We start from the raw sequence: 17,887 nt of genomic DNA on the forward strand, positions 1-17,887 counted from the left end.
GTTTCTACTCTGAAAATATTCTCTTTCTCCATTGAATAAAGTATAATAGTTCCATGCCCCCATTAATCCATGGACCAGATCAATAGAAATTTCCTAAATCTGAAATGAAAGAAAATTATAAAACCAAGGTAATACCTTGAGGCTGAGGTTGATGTTGGAGAGGTAGGTAGAGTTCAAATCATGCAGTCTTGTGTATCTAAGAAGTCTCAACTCTTTCCTGAAACCCTTCCTTAGAAATTTTGAAAAGAGAATATAATTAGATTTGCATAGCCCAAGGCCTATGAAATCCCTGGGACTCCCTCCTGGCAGGAGCAAAGACAAAACTACTTTTATTTTTAAAGATTTTATTTATTTGTTCATGAGAGATACAGAGAGAGAGAGGCAGAGACACAGGCAGAGAGAGAGAAGCAGGCTCCATGCAGGGAATCTGACGTGGGACTCGATTCTGGGTCTCCAGGATCCCGCCCTGGGCCGAAGGCGGGCTCCAAACCACTAAGCCACCCAGGCGTCCCGACAAAACTACTTTTAAAAGACCAAGACACATGGGATTCCTACAGAAAATATAAGCCCCGCTATATAGATAATCTCTGGATAAAAAATTATAAACAACACACGTCCCTTCACGTAGATACTGCAAAATCACAATGTTGAGTATTTAGAGATTATAAAAATACATACTATTTGATAATTTTAACATATATACATATTTAAAACTCATAAAACAGTTCTATACACTACTCAGGAATGCATCCATATAATGGGCCAACTAAGGTCTGACTTGAAAGGACTAGCATTCAGGTTAACCTTTGGGACAGACTGTGGAATAGAGAGACTGAACTTAAATTGTATCTTAATTTTTTATTTTTAAATTATAATAGTATTTAATCTGGAATAGGGAAAAATGCAAATTTGTTATATCTGAGGAGTAGGCCCATGATTTCTGTATTTTGTGCTTTGGGAAGCTCCCCCTGGCTCTGTGCGGAGGAATTTTTATGAGAATGTCGGTGGAGGAAGGGCTATTGCAGGAGACTAAGAAAGAGTTAATGGGGGCACTTGATGGGATGAGCACTGGGTGTTATGCTATACGTTGGCAAATTGAACTCCAATAATAAAAAAAAGAAAGAAAGAAAGAAAGAGTTAATGAAGCCTGGCCTACGGCCTACGTTCATGGGAGTGAAAGGAAGGGATGAATTTGAAAGCTATTTAGGGAATAAAATTGCCAATATACCGCCAGACTTTCTCTTTTTCCTTTGGTCTTTTTTTTTTTTTTTTTTTTTTTTTTTTTTACAAACTTTCCTTTTTCCCTTTTCAGAAGTATGACATAGAAAGAGAGAAATGCATAAATCATAAGTATACTGCTTAATAAATTTTCACAAAGTGACCACCACCCAGGTCAAGTCCTTTCCAAGCAATGTATTTGCAAAGGTAATCACAAATCTGACTTCTGTCATCAGATGAGTTTCATTTGTTTGTTTTGTTTTTTAAACACTGAGTTAAATTTATTAAAACAACAGAGACATTTAGTTACCACACATCATAAGAGTCTAGATCCAGGTGGTTTCAGAACTGATCCATCCAGGGCATTGGGTCAATGGCTCTGTAAGGTTCTGGCTTTTTCCTTAGGGCTGGCAAAGTGGCTGCCATAACCCCAACCATTGTACCCTCACTAGACAATGCTGGAAGGAAGCAGCAATAACCAGGCTAATGAATGTCTCCTTAAATGCCTTCCTGTTTTCTCAAATACGTAGAACATGAGCAGCTGCAAGTTGGCTCGGAAAGCCAGTGACCCTCTTTTTTAGACTCTATGATGGAAGATAGGTTAAGAATAACCTTCTTAGGTTGGGTGCCACTATGACAGTCAAATAATTTCCTTGGTTCCCAACTAGGCCAAATCAATGATATTTCACTAGCCTAAAGCCCTCAAGGTACATCCACGTTGTTACAAATAACAGAATTTCCTCCTTTTCCATGGCTGGATAATATTCCATAATATATATATTCCATATATATAATATTCCATATATATTCCACAACTTCTTCATCCACTGACAGACACTTAGGTTGTTTCCATGTCTTGGTTATTGTAAATATTGCTGCAGTGACCTGAGGGTGCAGATATCTCCTTGACATAGTGTTTTTGCTTCCTTCAGATATCTTCCCAGAAGTAGAATTGCTGGATCATATGGTATTTATTTTTATTTTTGTGAAGAACCTCCATGCTGTCTTCCACAGTGGCTGCATTATGTTGCACTCCCACCAACAGTGCAAAGGGGTTCCTTTACTCCACATCCTCGACATAAGAAACAAGTGTTTCTTATCTCTTGTTTTTTGGAAGCCATTCTAATAGGTGTGAGGTAGTATACCACTGTTTGCATTTCCCTGATGATGAGTGATGCTGAGCATCTTTTCATGGACCTGTTGGCCATTCATATATCTTCTTTGAGTAAATGTCCAGTCAGGTCCTTTGGCCATTTTTTAATTGGGTTATTTGTTTTTTTACTATTGAGTTGTGTGACTTCTTTATCTATTTTGAATATTTATCCCTTAACAAATAGAGGATTTGTAAATATGTTTTCCTATTCCATTGGTTGCTTTTTCATTTTATTGATAATTTCTTTTGCTGTTTTGAACTTCGTAAAAATGAACTCACAGCGTGTTTTCTGCTGGGCCTGGTTTCATTGACTCTTTAGTCTTTCTGTGAAATTTACTCATAATGCTGTGCATAATAGGGGTTTGTTTCCATTGTTAAATAGGATTCCTCATGTGATAATTTAATTATCCCCGAGTGTTGAAGAGAATTTGAGTTGTCTACAGTTCTAGACAGTGCATTTGTGAGCATTCTTGTACATGTCTTTTGGTGAGCCTACATACATCCTTCTGCTGGGTGTATATTTAGGAGAGGAATTTCTGGGGGACAGGATATGTGTATCACTGGCTTTCATAGATGCTGCCAACATTTTCCAAAATGGTTGTACCAATTTACCTCCCCACTTGCTGTGCGTGAGAATTCCAGTTTTCTCATGTCTTCACCACTTTGTACTATTAGGTTATTAGATTGCTTTTTTTTTTTAATATAAGTTAAAAAAGGATGTCACAAGTATGTAGTGATATCTAATTGTGATTTTAATGTGCATTTCCCCATGACTAATGGAGTTCAGTATGCTTTTATGTTTATCTCTCATTTGCATATCTTCTGTTATGAAGTTGTAAAAAATATGTTGTCCTTTTTTTTAAGATTTTATTAATTAAAAAAAAGGATTTTATTTATTTGAGAGAAATAATGAGATAGGGAGCAGCAGGCAGAGGGAGAGGGAGAAGCAGGCTCCCCACTGAGCAGGGAACCTGGTGCAGGGCTCTATCCCAGGACTCTGGGATCATGACCTGAGCTGAAGGCAGACACTTAACTGACTGAGCTACCCAGGTAACCCTTCTTTTTCTCTTTTTAAAGATTCATTTTTTTAAAATTATTTTGAAAGAGAGAGTGTGTATGCTTTTGTACACATGTGCATGAATGCAAGCACAGGGAAGGGGGATAGGAACAGAGTGAGAGGGAGAGAATCTTAAGCAGTCTCCTCACTGAGCGTGGAGCATGACAGAGAGCTTGATCCCAGGACCCTGAGATCATGATCTGAACCGAAACCAAGCATCAGGCACCCAACTGACTGAACCACCCAGGCACCCCTCTTTTTCTTATTATTATCTACAAATCGTAATGGTGTCAAAACTACCAAGGCCCCCCTGTTACTAACATTCATCTGTCATCTTTGGGGCTATTCCTTCCACATCTTCATTTAGAAAGATGTGGGGAATCCAAATGTGATTGTGTGCACTCAAGTGCTTTTGAACACTTGCAAAGTGCTGTTAAAGGCATGATTACCATCACTGGAAAGATTCTCAGAAGTTGGCATTTTTTTTTCAGGACTGGATATTCTAGAAGGGATATTTATATGAGGTGGGGAGAAGGTACATATGGAGGGCCTCAAAATCTTTCTGATTCATTCATGTTCCCAGAACACTTTATACAAGTCCTTCCTCCCCCATCACACCACCATTATTTGCCACTCATTTGTCTCTTCTTCTAGACCTGCATTTGGCAGGGCTCTTCGTTGATTTTTTTGGAGTAGGGGAGTGATGCAAATAGGCTTCGGCCCAAGGTAGCTCCTTAGGGAGACCACTCTCTGATAGGACAGGTTCTCCTGCTGATGCCTCTCATAGCTTCCTCTAACTTTCTTCATAACACTCATCTTGGGGTGCATAGGGGCTTAGTCAGTTGAGCGTCCAACTCTTGATTTCAGCTCAGGTCATGGCCTTAGGGGCGGGAGAGCGAGCCCCATGTCAGGCTTCATGCTGGGTGTGGAGCCTGCCTAAGAGTCTCTCTCTTCTCCTCTCTCTGTTCCCCACCCCACTGTCTCTAAAAAACAAAACCAGAAACACTTATCTTAGTTTTTAATTACAAATGTGTGTGATTATTTGATTTTATACTTTCTCCCCTACCCTATAAGCCCCTTAAAACTGAGACCCTGTTCCTTGTGTCCACTACCCTACCTTATGTGTTTACTTGTGCTCAGTAAGGTAATCAACTCTGGTCAAAAAGGAATTGAAATGGTTTGGATCTGAATCCGAGTTGCCCCATACTGTGGCCTGGCTCCAACTTCCTTAAGTCTCTAGGAAATGGGGTTATTTCTTCTTGAGACCAGTTGAGTCTATCAAGTGCTACTGGAAAGTCATGATGGGAAGACTGAGGAATTAACAGTATGGGGACACTTGGGGTTTGTTCTTGGGTCCCTCCCCTAAACCTGCTATGTGTTCTCCTTCACCCCCAGCAAGTTATTTTGTCCATCTGGACCTCTGTTCCCCTCGATTTGAAAGGAAAATCTGGACTCTGACCTCGAGGATCTCCCTTGCTGCATCCTGGGACCCAAAGGCACATTTCTGGTTACAGGAATATGCTGGCAAAGTACTGAGTGGGCTTGCCTAAAAGTGAAGAGCAGACTGACCGGGGTCTGGGTGGCAGGAGCTATGACGCACACCAGCTTATTCCCAGGCCCTGAAACCAAATGAAGTTTGCCTAGTTGGACTTTGAAATCGTGTGTTATCCATGGCTCCTTTTGTCCTTTCATTTTCTCTTTCGAACAAGAATGTCTGTGTTATTCTATGCCTGTCCCACACTGAATTTTGGGAGCAGCTGACTTGTTTCACAGGCTTACGGATGGAGAGCAATTATGCCTCAGGATGGATTAAACCCAGAATCTCATTCTTACCTGGCTTAGGTGATTTAGTTTAGATGATGAGATTGGAGTCTCTGAAATTAGAATTTAGATAAGATTTGGGGTTGGAGTTGATGCTGTACTGTGTTGAAACGTTGTGGGATGTTGGGATCCGGTGAATGTATTTTGTGTGTGTGCTGGATGTGAATCTTTGGAGCCTGGAGGGGGAGCTGTGGTAGGCAGCATGATCCCCACCCGCCAAGAAGTCCGTGATCTAATCCATGGGGCCTGTGCATCTGTTACACGACTTGCCAAGGGGGAATTAAGGAGCAGATGGAATGAAGGTTGCTAACCAGCTGAACTTAACACAGGTAGAGAGAAGCCCCGATTATCCAGGTGGGCCAAACATAATCACCAGGGCCCTAAATGAGGAAGCAGTGGCAGAAGCAGAGGACCAGAGACAGTGGAGTGAGAAGGACCTGGCCCAACACTGCTGGCTTTGAAGATGGAGAAAGAAGGCCACAAACCAAGGGAGGCAGATGACCTCTCGAGGCTGGAAAAAAACAGGAAACAGCTTCGGCCCATAGAGCCTCCAAAACTGTCAGATAATATAAATCTGTGCTGTTTTAAGCCACTACATTTGTGGTAACTTGCTACAGCAGCAATGGGAAATGAATACAAGTCCCAGCCAGCAATTTACTCCTCTAGGATCTTAGGTCGTTTCATCTTTGCATTCTTTCGTCTTCCTCATTTCTCAAAATAAGAACTGCCATCAGGATCGAAAGTGACAGGCAGAAAAGGGCCTGGCACACAGGTGCATGATGAATTTGACACTTCCAGCTTCCCCTCTTCCCCCAGGCTGGGCAGACACCGGGAGAGAAAGCAAGGGCCAACTGGCCTTCCCCAGGAGCGCCCTCCACCCTCCTTCTTTTGATGTCTAAAGGGTTCCCTTGGGAGGTCCCCAAGCACACCTTATCTGGAGCAGTGCTCCTTATCTGCCTTTGGGGGACCCACAGCTCCTCCCTCATTGACAAAACCCCTTTAGAATACAAAAGCTCTTTAGAAAGGCCTGAGACAGAGCAGAGCCAGAGCCTCTCTGGGCAAACAGGCTTTCATAGATGAAAGAGAAGCTCAGACAGCTTTGGCTATCCAATGGCCACCATATTTCCCGCTGGAAGGATAGCTGGAAGTATCGGGAAGGGTGCCCTGAGGTGAGGCTGGCCCATCCAAAGAACTCAGATCACCCGTGATCCCACTTCCTCCTACCACACATCCAAGACGGCACATCCCTCGAACATTCCAGGATTCGGACTCCTTTAAATAGTTGTGTTATGAGCTTTTATTTAAAAAGCACATTTAATACAAGTATAGTTTCGCAGATACAAGTTTTCACTTTGTATTCTACAAAAGTCTTTGAATATTATTCTCTTTACAAAATGGAACCTTACAAAAATACTGACAATTTAATGTTTTTATACAGTCTTCTCTAGTTGTAGTTATTTCTCTCATTGTAAAACAATGTCTACCACAGAACTACGATATTTTAGTTGATATTAAAAAAAAATTAACTCAATGCTTTTTTAAGCAGCTAATGTAAATAACACAGGTCGAGACACAGTTTATAATCATAGTGGATATAGCTAAAATTGTTTCAGAAATAATATCTTACATAGTTAACTTTTAATGTTTTATACATTATTTATATAATATTTATATATAAAAAATCATAGCTTGCTAGGAGTTGAAATGAAAGGACGGCTTCTGTGGTAAGGATGTGCATGTGGTTGATCCTTGTGGTTACATTTAGCCCTTTGAAAGGTCTGCATCCGCGATCGGAAAGCCTTTCTTCCTTCCTCCTTTCCTCAAAGGTTCAGTAGAAAGGATCCCTGTCTACTGCCTAGAGTGGGGCCTGGCTTGGAAGGACACTTACAGATAGAGGATGAGAAAAACTCTACGGAGATTTCGCCCCCGTGTTCTGCCCAGCAGAACCTACCAAGAACTGCCCTAGAGATCAACCCCAAGACAATAGTGTTTTACACAGTTGAGCAAGAGCAGCCCCCACAGAGACCCCAGTGAGCTCCGTGAACTGGAGGGGCAGCCTCTCAGGCAGGAGACCGTCCCCTACTCTGGCTCATCCTGACTTCGAGTAGCCAAAAGCTTGGGGAGTTTTTCACTCTTGCCCCTTTGCTCCCACGTCTCTTGTGCGTAAGGCTGCTTTCCATCAGCTGGCGGCAGAGCACGCCTTTGCTCCCATTGGGGAGCCTCCCGGGAAACCCTGGTGGGCGCACAGCAAGGGCTTCGGGGGAGGAGCAGTGAGCGAAGCTATCGTTGCCGAGAACATGCAGGTGCCGGGGGCTGGAGACCACAGCGGCGGCCTCCTGCAGCTGACGTTCCCACACCATGGCATGATGCGGCAGAAGAAGACACATGAGGGCCGGCACCCTCATCTCCTCCGAAATTGTGCTATTTGTGAAATTCCCTCATCCACAAAGAGTCTCCTAATCACTAAAGTTGAGGGGCTGTGGTTGCTGGCCTGCGGGCCGCGGGGAGGGAGGGCTACGGAAGGCCTTAGGACTGGAACTTGGACTCAGGATCTAATCACCTGGCTTAGAAAACTTGCTCTTTCTTCCTTATGTTGAACTTCCTGAACCAAAGTCACAGTATGGAGTAGAGTGGTGTGGACAGAGAGACACAAGAGAGGCGCCCCGCGATGGCTATTTTCTTGATTCAGTGCTATTTCTGGCATCATGTGCTACAATGGGAATTTGAGCTTTTCTCACAGGCCTGGGGTTCCTCGGGTCACAAGGGTGACTGGCAGGCTCTATGCAAATCATTTTCGTGTTTGTTCCAGAACAAGCCCGTGTTCACTAGAACATGAACACTTAAACCAATTGCACATCCAGGATTTCGGCACTTGGTGTTAGTTTGCTGTTGTTTCCACATAGGTGAACACTACCTATTTTGGAAGGCCACAAAGTAAGACTTGTTTTGTTTTTTTTTTTCCTTTTTAAAATCAGTTGGGCAAAAAGTTTTTCCCTACATTCTACTGTCTGATGAGATTGAAGACCAGCAAGAACTTGCTGTCAGCAGTCATTTCCATAAAACAGCTCAGGAGCTGGGCGGCACCTACACCATGTTGTGGTGATTGTTCCTGTCAATAATGTCCACAGGTGAAAGGATTTCCTTCCGGATAGCAGGGGGAGGCAGGGAGAGTGTCGTCTTGGTCTTGAAGAGGTCGGACACAAAGAAAACCTAGAAGCACAAAATCAGACATCCAAATCAATAACTGACATCCGGGGTCTGGGGAATAGGCAAAAGGAAGATTAGAGGAGCATAGACTGGGGAAAGGGGACCCCAAACTATAGATCTTTGAATGGGGAAGGATCATATAAAGATCATATATATATATATATATTCCAACTTGTGTTATACAGATAGGGAAACTGAAGCCCAGAGAGGGACAGTGACATGCGCCAGGGTTGCACAGCCATGGCAGGAGTAGAACTCAGTTCTCTGGACTCTCAGCCCAGTGTTCCCTATCCCAAAGCCTACTTCCTGATTTTTCAAGGCAAATGTGTAGCGATGAAAAACAAGTTCCTAAACAAGGAAGCAAGTCATAATTATGTCACACTCATTAATCCACGACACTTTCCCTTTCCTCAGAAAGAAATCAAGGGTGTGACCACAAGAGATCAGCCAACATGAATTCCTATCAGCGGGATTGGAGAAGGAAGCAGTTGTGGCCACGTTTTCCTAAAAGCCCGGTGATCTCAACAATTTGATGGGGGTGAAGAAGCCGGGGGATTTTATTGCTGAGGGAGTCAGCAACTGACCCGGAGGAGAGGTCAATGAAAACTCCTATCGCTCCTTCCCAAAACCCTTCCTCCTATTGAGCACGAGACCTCACCCAGTCTTAGAGTCACCGAGGAACACTTACTGAACACCCAACTTGCAAGGCTACGGGGATGGCTCCAGTGTAGTTCCTGTCTCCATTAGCTTACGATGACAGATTCAAGAACTTGATGAGTTAGCGGAGCAAGAAAACTTTGTGCTTTGTATCAGTTGGCAAAATAAACATACAGACATCCATTTGAGCCACTCAGCAATAGGAGTCTGTATTGAGTAAACCCTAAGAGGCAGCTATCAGGCATGCCACGTAATAGGAAACACATGGCTGGGTTTCAGAATGGAGACTAGAACACGCTTTCAAATTTCCTTATGTTTAGCAGCTTTCTGGATTGAAAAGTCCTTGGCCTGCAGTGGGTCATGTGCTCACTAACAAGGATGGTACTATGATTTCATTCTGGACACAGTACAGGCTAGCAAGTGAAGTTCTTAATTTAATAAGACTTCAGCAACACCAAGGCTCATGCAGCCAAGGCCTGGCCATCATAGGGACTTGGATCACCTGTTGAACCAATTTCCAAAATGTCCTTTCTGTAGTAAGACAGCAGTCAACAAACGTGCAACAAAAATCACAGCAAGAAACTGGTGATGCAGGCAGCACAGGTGGCTCAGCGGTTTAGCGCTGCCGTGATTCCGGAGACCCAGGATCGAGTCCCACATCGGGCTCTCTGCATGGAGCCTGCTTCTCCCTCTGCCTGTGTCTCTGCCTCTGTGTGTGTGTGTGTGTGTGTGTGTGTCTCATGAATAAATAAATAAATAAAATCTTAAAAAAAAAAAAGAACTGGTGATGCTGGTTAGTCAGGAGATCAAGTGACTAGAAGACAAACGGGAAACAGACTTAACCAACTATTACAAAACACTGACACCTTCTGAATTTTGTGCCCATTCCATAGATCACCTACTCAAACATTTAAAATTTTTTTTTAAGATTTTATTTATTTATTCATGAGAGACACACACAGAGAGAAGGGGGCAGAGACACAGGCAGAGGGAGAAGCAGGCTCCACGCCGGGAGCCTGATGCAGGACTCGATCCGGTGATTCCCGGATCACGCCCCGGGCCGAAGGGAGGTGCTAAACCACTGAGCCACCAGGGTATCCCCCAAACATTTAATTATTATCTTTTTGTAAAAAAGTAATAAGAAAAGATGGCTGGGATATTTCTATGCTACCATAATAAAGTCAAATATTTCAAGAAAGGTAACATTTTAATGTTTGCAACCCAAGGGCTACTGAATATGCTATTTTGCAAAGGAAAAAATTTAAGCCTTCTGTCCCTTTCTTTTCCAAGGAGGTATAAATGGTGAGAGACTTGAGAACCAAGTCAAGAAAAGATTTGTACCCAACCCTGCTGGGAGGTTCTAGGCCCCCTAGCCAGGAATCCTTTATACACGCCGTCATTGAAGGGGCTTTCAAGGGCTCCTGGTATAAGGAAATATTAAATGAACTTGATTAAAGTTAAATGTGGAGATAATTGAACTTTTCAACTCTTCTCTGACAGGTGCAGAGCCATTGTCCCCATCTCTACCCTGGAAACTATCTACCCCTTCCTCTGTTACTTTGCCTCTGAGGAAGCCTTTGAACAACTCTTCAGTGGCTGGCTCTCAACTGTACTTACTCCTGCCCAGCAGCTGGCTACACCCAATAAGGATTTTTACTGCTCTCGTTTCTTGGAAATCTTTCTCCTAGCTTCATCCCACCTGCCGAAGACAGTCCCCCAAGCCCCAGTAAACATCATCCCTTCAAGTTTCTGACACCACCTTAATCTACTGGCTTATTTCCCAGTTTACTTTTCTGAGCTCATAATTAGGGTTTCCATTTCCCAGCTGCAAGATAGGGATAATGTGGAGCTTCAAAGCAATAATGTACTGAGGAGACCTAAACCTGTGTCTGGAACACACCTAGATAAAAAAAAAAAAAAAAAAAAAAAAAAAACATTCCTTTCTGTAATGCTCTGGACCCCAAAGTAATGACCTACGAAGCCTAGAGTAAGCCGTGCCTCTCATATGTCCCAAACCTTGTCAGCCTTTCTTCCTAGGTGGGAGGCCTCTTGGAGGTGGAATCTGGGCCCTGCTGATCCTACATCACTTGAAACACTTAGGGTTTTGTCTTGCCCACCTGAGGGGCTCAGTACATGTTTGTTGTTGAATTTCTAAACTCCTCTCTACTGGAAGCGAGCACTCTGGCCTTTGACCTTATCGGCACAGGCAAATCCCCTGGACTTCAGGGGAACCACACGCTCATACGCTGCACATACGTGGCCAGGCGGCAGGACGAGAAGTTGAGTCAGGTCCAGCAGCATCCCCCTTTACACTGCGTTTCACTTTCAGCGTGGCTTGAGCTTACACACACACTTTTTTTTTGGGGGGGGGTGCAATCATGAAACTTGATGCTGTCAAGACTCAAACAGGGCTCAGTCTTTCTAACGCTTGAACAGCAGAACACAAAAAGGACCAGCCAAAGTGAACATTTCGCTCGGAGCAGTTCCATTTCCTGCAGAAGGTGATCTCCACCCAAAAAGAAAACCCAGAGGCCCAGGCAGGGAAGGGTCTATACAAATTAGGTAGCTATCTGATGTCCAGGGAAACGCTCCCAGCCCGCAGCCCCACTTCCACGGATCTTCGCGTCTGAAAGAGCATAGTAGAGAATCAACAACGGTGTCAGCAAGCCAGAAATCTATACCCTCAGCAGCAAGGAAAGTTCTTGTTTACACTGCCTGAAGCATTTGTTTTCAATTCCATTTCCCTGATTCTTTGCATTTTATAAATAGCTTTTTTTTACATTGAACATCTGCTCTGTGCCAAGCCCTCAGATTACAAAGATAAGGACATATGAGAGTGCTTTGCCCTCCCAAAGCTCAATGAGGGAGAGATCCAGGTAAACAGACGACCACATTAACAGTGTCTTAAAGATCACGAGAGTGGGAAGCCAGGGTGTTGAAGGCGCACAGAGAACACGGCCTCTAACCCACACTGAAGGGGAGCGAGGGCACCTTAGAAGGCTTTCAGCAAAGGAGGTATATCTGAGCTTGGCTCAGTGAGCATAGGTAGGAGTTAGCCGGGTGGTGAATGCCAGGAATGTGGTTCTAGGCAGAGGGGCAGGGAGTAGGAAGACACAGGAGCAGGACAGGACAGCACATTTAGGAGCTGTGGGAAGGAAGCTCAGAGCGGCGATGGCCAAGCAGTCAGTAAGGCTGGAGACGGGAGAGCCAGATCTCGAGAAGCCTCCTAGGACATGGCAAGGAGTTCAGATCTTGTCCTCTTGGGCCTCAGGAGCCACTGTCAAGGCCGTAGCAGGGAAGCAGCATGCTGAGAAGGCTATATCTGAGAGGCAGGAGTCGAAAAGGGAGCAGGGAACCTGACAGCAAGGGCACCAGGCAGGACCTGCAGAATCTAGGGGAGGATGAGTCATGGCAGGAGCCTAGGCAAAGACATGGATTTGTGAAACTCTCCGAACAGACTGCAGTTGATAGAGGTGGTGTGCATGTGTGCAGGGGAGGCAGAGCTTTCCTCTCTGGTTCTGCAGTCAGCTCTAGAAATCTCTGCACTTGTTCCCACCGAAACGCTTCAGCTTTGCGTAACCACACCAGAGGAAAAAAAATTCCAGCTCTGCTTTCCTCTGCCTTCTAATATTTGGCGTCCCTTGGGTAGTATCCTGGGGAAGTGGTTCTGACCTTCTGAGTCAGAATGGCAGGCTATTCTGTGACCTGAAGGTGCAAGATGACTTCAGGACAGTGGAGTCCTCTGAGAGCAACACTACATACAAACAAGGCAATTCCAGGATGAGGAACCCATTCACGGTTAGGAGGAGGTAAGAAGCATACGGGGAGTCTCCTTGCAAACACTGACTATCTTTACTGGACCGCTGCATCTGGCAACAAGCAGCACCGGCAACCAGCTTTGCCCATTAAAGCAAGACAGACTTGTCTTCAAATCCAGGCTTTGCCATTTTCAGTAAGATATCTAAACGAGGGACACGGTACCCACGTCTGAGGGTAACTCTAAGGATGTGACGTAACAAAAGGCACAAGGGTGACAATGCACCTGGTGTCCTTTAAGAGGTTAATAAATGGGAGCCACCATCAATGGCTCATGGCTTCAGTGCCTACCTATACAAAGTCACATCTCCTCCCCTGTCCCTTGTGGAGGAAAGCAAGAAACAAGAGAACGAACTAGAAAAAATGAGAAGGAGAAAGGAGGGGCAAAGAAGAATGATTCAGAATATAAGCCCAGAGGTAAACGTCAAGCCGGACAGGAAGACCATATGCAGGTGGGAGTTTTCTGCAGGACAGATACAATCTGATCTCCAAGTCCTATAATTTGTGAGGCTATTTTGGGGGATGAGTCAACACAATCAAACAGGAAGATGCCTCTGATGTCTTGTTGGAGGCACTCACCCGCTCTAGAGATGCCAGGCCCCTGGAGTGCAGACAGTCCAGCACTGCTGGGTGCTGCCTGGCTGGGGATCCCTGAGAACCACACCAGCCAGAAACGAGAAGTCTGGTCTATAGTCTAGCCAGGTTTCCACTCCCATTGCTGTGAATGGCCAAGTCAGCAAATCCTGAGGGTCATTTTGTGAAGGGTATAACATGACGACAAAACTGTTCTCTAAATGTTTCTGGAGTCCTTGAGTGTGTCAACTTCTGAGAATGTGTAAGTTAACTCCTTGAAAAGAGGAATCACATCCTCATACATTGAGATTTTTATAATCCCCCCTACCCCTCCCGCCACGAGCTTAGATGACAGCACAGAGGCGGATAAATATAAAAGGAAAAGAAAGCTGGAATCTTACAAGAAGAAGAAAATGGCAAGGTGTCTACTCTGGTATTTCTGAGTGTAGTCCTCAGATCATCTATTTCAGAATCAGCTGAGTGCCTCTTGAAAAAGCAGATTCCTGGGCCTGCCCAAGACCTACCAGAAGTGTGGCCTGGAATCTGCATTCAACAGCCCTACAGGTGTCTTCAAGTGAGAAGCATTAGAGGACACTGCGTGGAGATGAACAGGTGGGCTCAAATCCCACATCTGCCATTTAATGGCTGAATGCCTTACACATTACATAACTACTTTGAGAGCAGCTCCTTTCATGGTGCTGGAAACTGGATTTCATGGTACCTTCCCTAGTATCTTCTCTTTGCTATCCACACAACTTTTAACAGCCTTCCTCTTAGCACTAGGCATAGACTTTTAGGTACAATGCTGTACCATATTCCCACTTTAGCGTATGACCTACTCAAAGCCCAACAACTGTAGCCCTCAATAAATTCTAATCCATCACCATGTGAGGATAGAGACCATGTGCTGCTCCTTTTTTGTTTCTTAAGATTTTTTTTAAAGTAATCCCTATACTCAATGTGGGGCTTGAACCTATAAACCCGAGATCAAGAGTCACATGCTCTACCAACTAAGCCACCCAAGTGCCCCTGTGCTGCTCCTTTCACAGACATCCCCATGCCTTGGCCCCTGGATTTCCTTTTGGCATCCTGCTCTACCATAATAAACAATCTCATAGATTAAAGGAATCATTTTCTTTGCAGGAGAAAGCCTTGGGACCTGGCTCACCCTCATGCCCTAAGTGTAAGTGCTATCTAAAGAAAAGCCATCCTTGGCAGCCCTGTCTTTTGACTAAATGAGAGTTACTCAATTGCAATCATCACTTTTTGACCTCAAAAAAAGGGCTTCCCAGTGGCTTTTGGCACTGGGAACTGGCCAGCGTCTCTGTTGAATGATTTCCTGGTATATCTGAGAAGGAACTTGATGGGGTGGAAAGCGTGTGACACTAGGAGTCAGACAGCAAGATCTAGTCTCAAAATTGCTCCTGCTCTGTCAACCCAGGCTAAATCACATTCCTGTCAGGGCTTGAATTTGCACGAAACGAAGAGGTCTGTGATTTCAGGTGACAGACCTGCCCTGTACTTGTGTGCAAACGTTATTTAAAAATTCATCTTTCCATAATGATTGTCAGGCTTTAACAGAACCATTTATATGAAAACACATCCTACCAATAAAGGACCATTCGAATGCGACCTCTGTTACCATCGTGCGTGGCCAGCACTGCTACTGAGGAATGTAGAGGACATTAGTCCCACAAAAACAAGGAGGGCTCGGAGCAGCAGAGGAGAGACAGCTGGGGGCCATTCTAGAGGAGAATATGGATCTGGGCCTGCCCAGGGGCCTTCCAGCTCTGCTAGTGGGGTGCTAGGTCCAGCAGGAGCCGGGGGTCAGGAACACAGGGCTAAAGGATGACAGAGGTGGAAGAGGCAGCACCTGCCCCCCACCTTCCAGAAGTCCTACATTCTGACGCTTTCTAGGATCAGAAGACACACTGTGTTCTCACTGTTCTCATCCATCCCCATGTCTCCTCTGTGTGAAATGTCTTTCCTTCCCTTTTGTAGCTCATAGAAAATGTCCACTCATCAAGATTCCATCTCCTGGAGGGATTCTTTCTAGCCTTCCAACACCCTCAGGAAGAACTAACTACTCCGTCTCTCATGCCCCTGCTTCCCCACTAGATCAGTGTTTTTCAAACTGCGTGTCACAAATTACTAGTAAGTTACAAAATCCACTTACTGCGTGGTCACTACCAGCCTTTGTAAGGGTTGAATAGAAAATGTTGGGATGTATCGCACACAGTAAGGGTAAATCTTATTTTATGAAATTTTTCAGTTACATATGGGTGCCTCTGTTGGGTTATGATGGGAAATGTTCTAATCACGGATCATGGCCAAGTCTGGGGAAGCAGCTGCACAAAAGCTCTTTAAGGACCAACTCTTTTTAGCTCCAAATCTTTCAAATAAAGCATAGTACTTCCCCATGACACACATTCAACCTGTACTGCGCACGTGCCAAGCATGAGCATCTTTTATTCATTGACTCCTCAATCCAAAGATTGTGGGAGGTACTACGATCCCCACATCACACGATGCGGAGAGGTAGCTGAGAGGAAGTGACGTGCACAACATGCCTAGTCAGCAGGTGGTTAGTGAGACTCCTCTTTTGGAGTCTCTGCCTCACCATTCATCCCATTCATCTCAGCAGTGGAATGACAAAGGAGATTTGAGAAGGACACTGCAGATGGTGGAGCAGAGAGTCAACATATGTTGGGGACAAAGTCTGCCTCCACCTTTGCTTCTTTCTCTCATCCATCTCTGTGGTCCTGGCACCCCTATCCACTGCAGAGTCGTGGCCCAGAGGAGGCAAGGTCAGACCCAGGGCCTACTGGGCAAAGAGCTAGACTTCTGCTGGGCTAGAAGAGACTGCAGGGTCATATCATCCATGTCCCTGTGTTTGGGCAGCAGTAGGACAAATCCAATGAGGATAGATGGCAATCTTCCATTAGAGAAGGAGGAGCTCTCAGATTCCTGGCACAGACCAAGCATGTTTGGAGTTCACTGTCTTAGTCCTGTGAGATAGAATTAAGAGAGCCAGGATCTGGTCCGAACTCTGCCACTATGTGTCCTTGGGAGTGTCACACCCTCTCTGCACCCATTTCCTCTTGAGGGGTGTCACCACCGAGCTCTTCTTCACATTCATGTTCTTGCTTGTCTCTTCTCCCAAGGTCACCTCACTGGGGCAGAGACAAAGAACACCCTCGCCCTTCCCTACATCCTGGAGGAAGACAGCAGCACACAAAAGAGCGACTGCTAGCTGAGCTACACCCCCAGGGAAGAGGAAAACCAGGAAAGAGTCTGCTGTGTGTTTATGACATTCGAGAGCAGCTGCTTCCTCTGCCGAACCCATAGCAATGGCGGCCTGGCCCTGCCCTGACCCCTCCCAGGGCCCCATAATTTGCCATCTGCGAGAGGGTCAGGGAGGAAGGTGACCAGATAGGCAAGTTGTCACCAGACAGGAAATGAACTGATGTTTGTTGCTTCGTCTGAGTCCCTGGGTTACTCCAGGGGTGGGTCTGGTAAGCCCAGCTGTAGAGCTCCTATGTTGGTAGGGATGACTCTGTGTGTGTGTGTGTGTGTGTGTGTGGGTGTGTGTGTGCGCATGCGTGTGCGTGTGGGTGTTTGTGTAGATAGGCAGGAGGGGCACTGTGAAGGTCACTATGTGCCTGTGTTTGCATTGGCTTGTCTGTGCATTTCTGTGGTTCTCTGTGCTGGTGAGAAAGAGAGAGAGGATGGATGTCTATGTGTCTGGGTACTACTGGGTCTGTCTGTGTGCCTCTGAGTCTCTCTACGTCCATCCACACGTATGAAGATGTCCATCAGTAAGCAGGCCTATCTGACCCTCCATGCCCATGTCTCCGTGTTCAGTCCATGATGCCACGTGGGCTTTCTGTTCGTGATGAGAACCATCATCTTCCTTATCTGGAAAGGGTTCAACGAGTGAGAGGTAGGAGGAGGAAACTGAATCTGCTCCTGCTTGGTATGTGGTTCTCGTCCAGACACATCTGCTGTGATAGGTCTTACTCTCAACAGACCGGGGTCAAAATGCTAAGCTGTCGTGGACTGTTGCCCAAGGCTCTGCAGTGACTCAGCCAACAGTCTAGGGTGATGCACTGCACCCACTGGGGACCTAAAGACAAGTCCCCTCCCCAAATAGAAGCCACCTTCATGGACACTGCAGAGAGACGGCTCCCTCTGAGAAGGCAGTTCCAGCTTAGTCACTACGAAGTTGGCTATGCCTTTGAACTTCTGTGGGAGAAGGTCACAGAGCCACGGGGCCTGCAACATCCATTCACCGGATGAGGAAACTAGGCGCAGAGGGGAAGTGTCTGGCCCGGGGTCATAAGCTCACTCAGCACTCGTTCTTTTTCCAACCCTAATCAAGCACC

The 17,887-nt window shown here is 45.4% G+C and overlaps 1 protein-coding gene across 2 annotated transcripts in view; it reads right to left on the reverse strand.

Annotated features, from left to right (window-relative positions):
* Nucleotides 1-6,528: 6,528 nt before the first annotated feature.
* Nucleotides 6,529-17,887, reverse strand: part of PLPP3 (phospholipid phosphatase 3) — an 81,911-nt gene continuing 70,552 nt past the window's right edge. For both annotated transcript variants that reach the window (XM_077891915.1, XM_077891914.1), the window contains one exon: nucleotides 6,529-8,459. In XM_077891915.1, the coding sequence (XP_077748041.1) occupies nucleotides 8,334-8,459 (126 nt within the window). In that variant the 3' untranslated portion in view covers nucleotides 6,529-8,333. The remainder of the gene's footprint in view (nucleotides 8,460-17,887) is intronic.

This window comes from Canis aureus, chromosome 3 (genome assembly GCF_053574225.1).
Source record: "Canis aureus isolate CA01 chromosome 3, VMU_Caureus_v.1.0, whole genome shotgun sequence".
NCBI classification, from domain to species: Eukaryota; Metazoa; Chordata; class Mammalia; order Carnivora; family Canidae; genus Canis; species Canis aureus.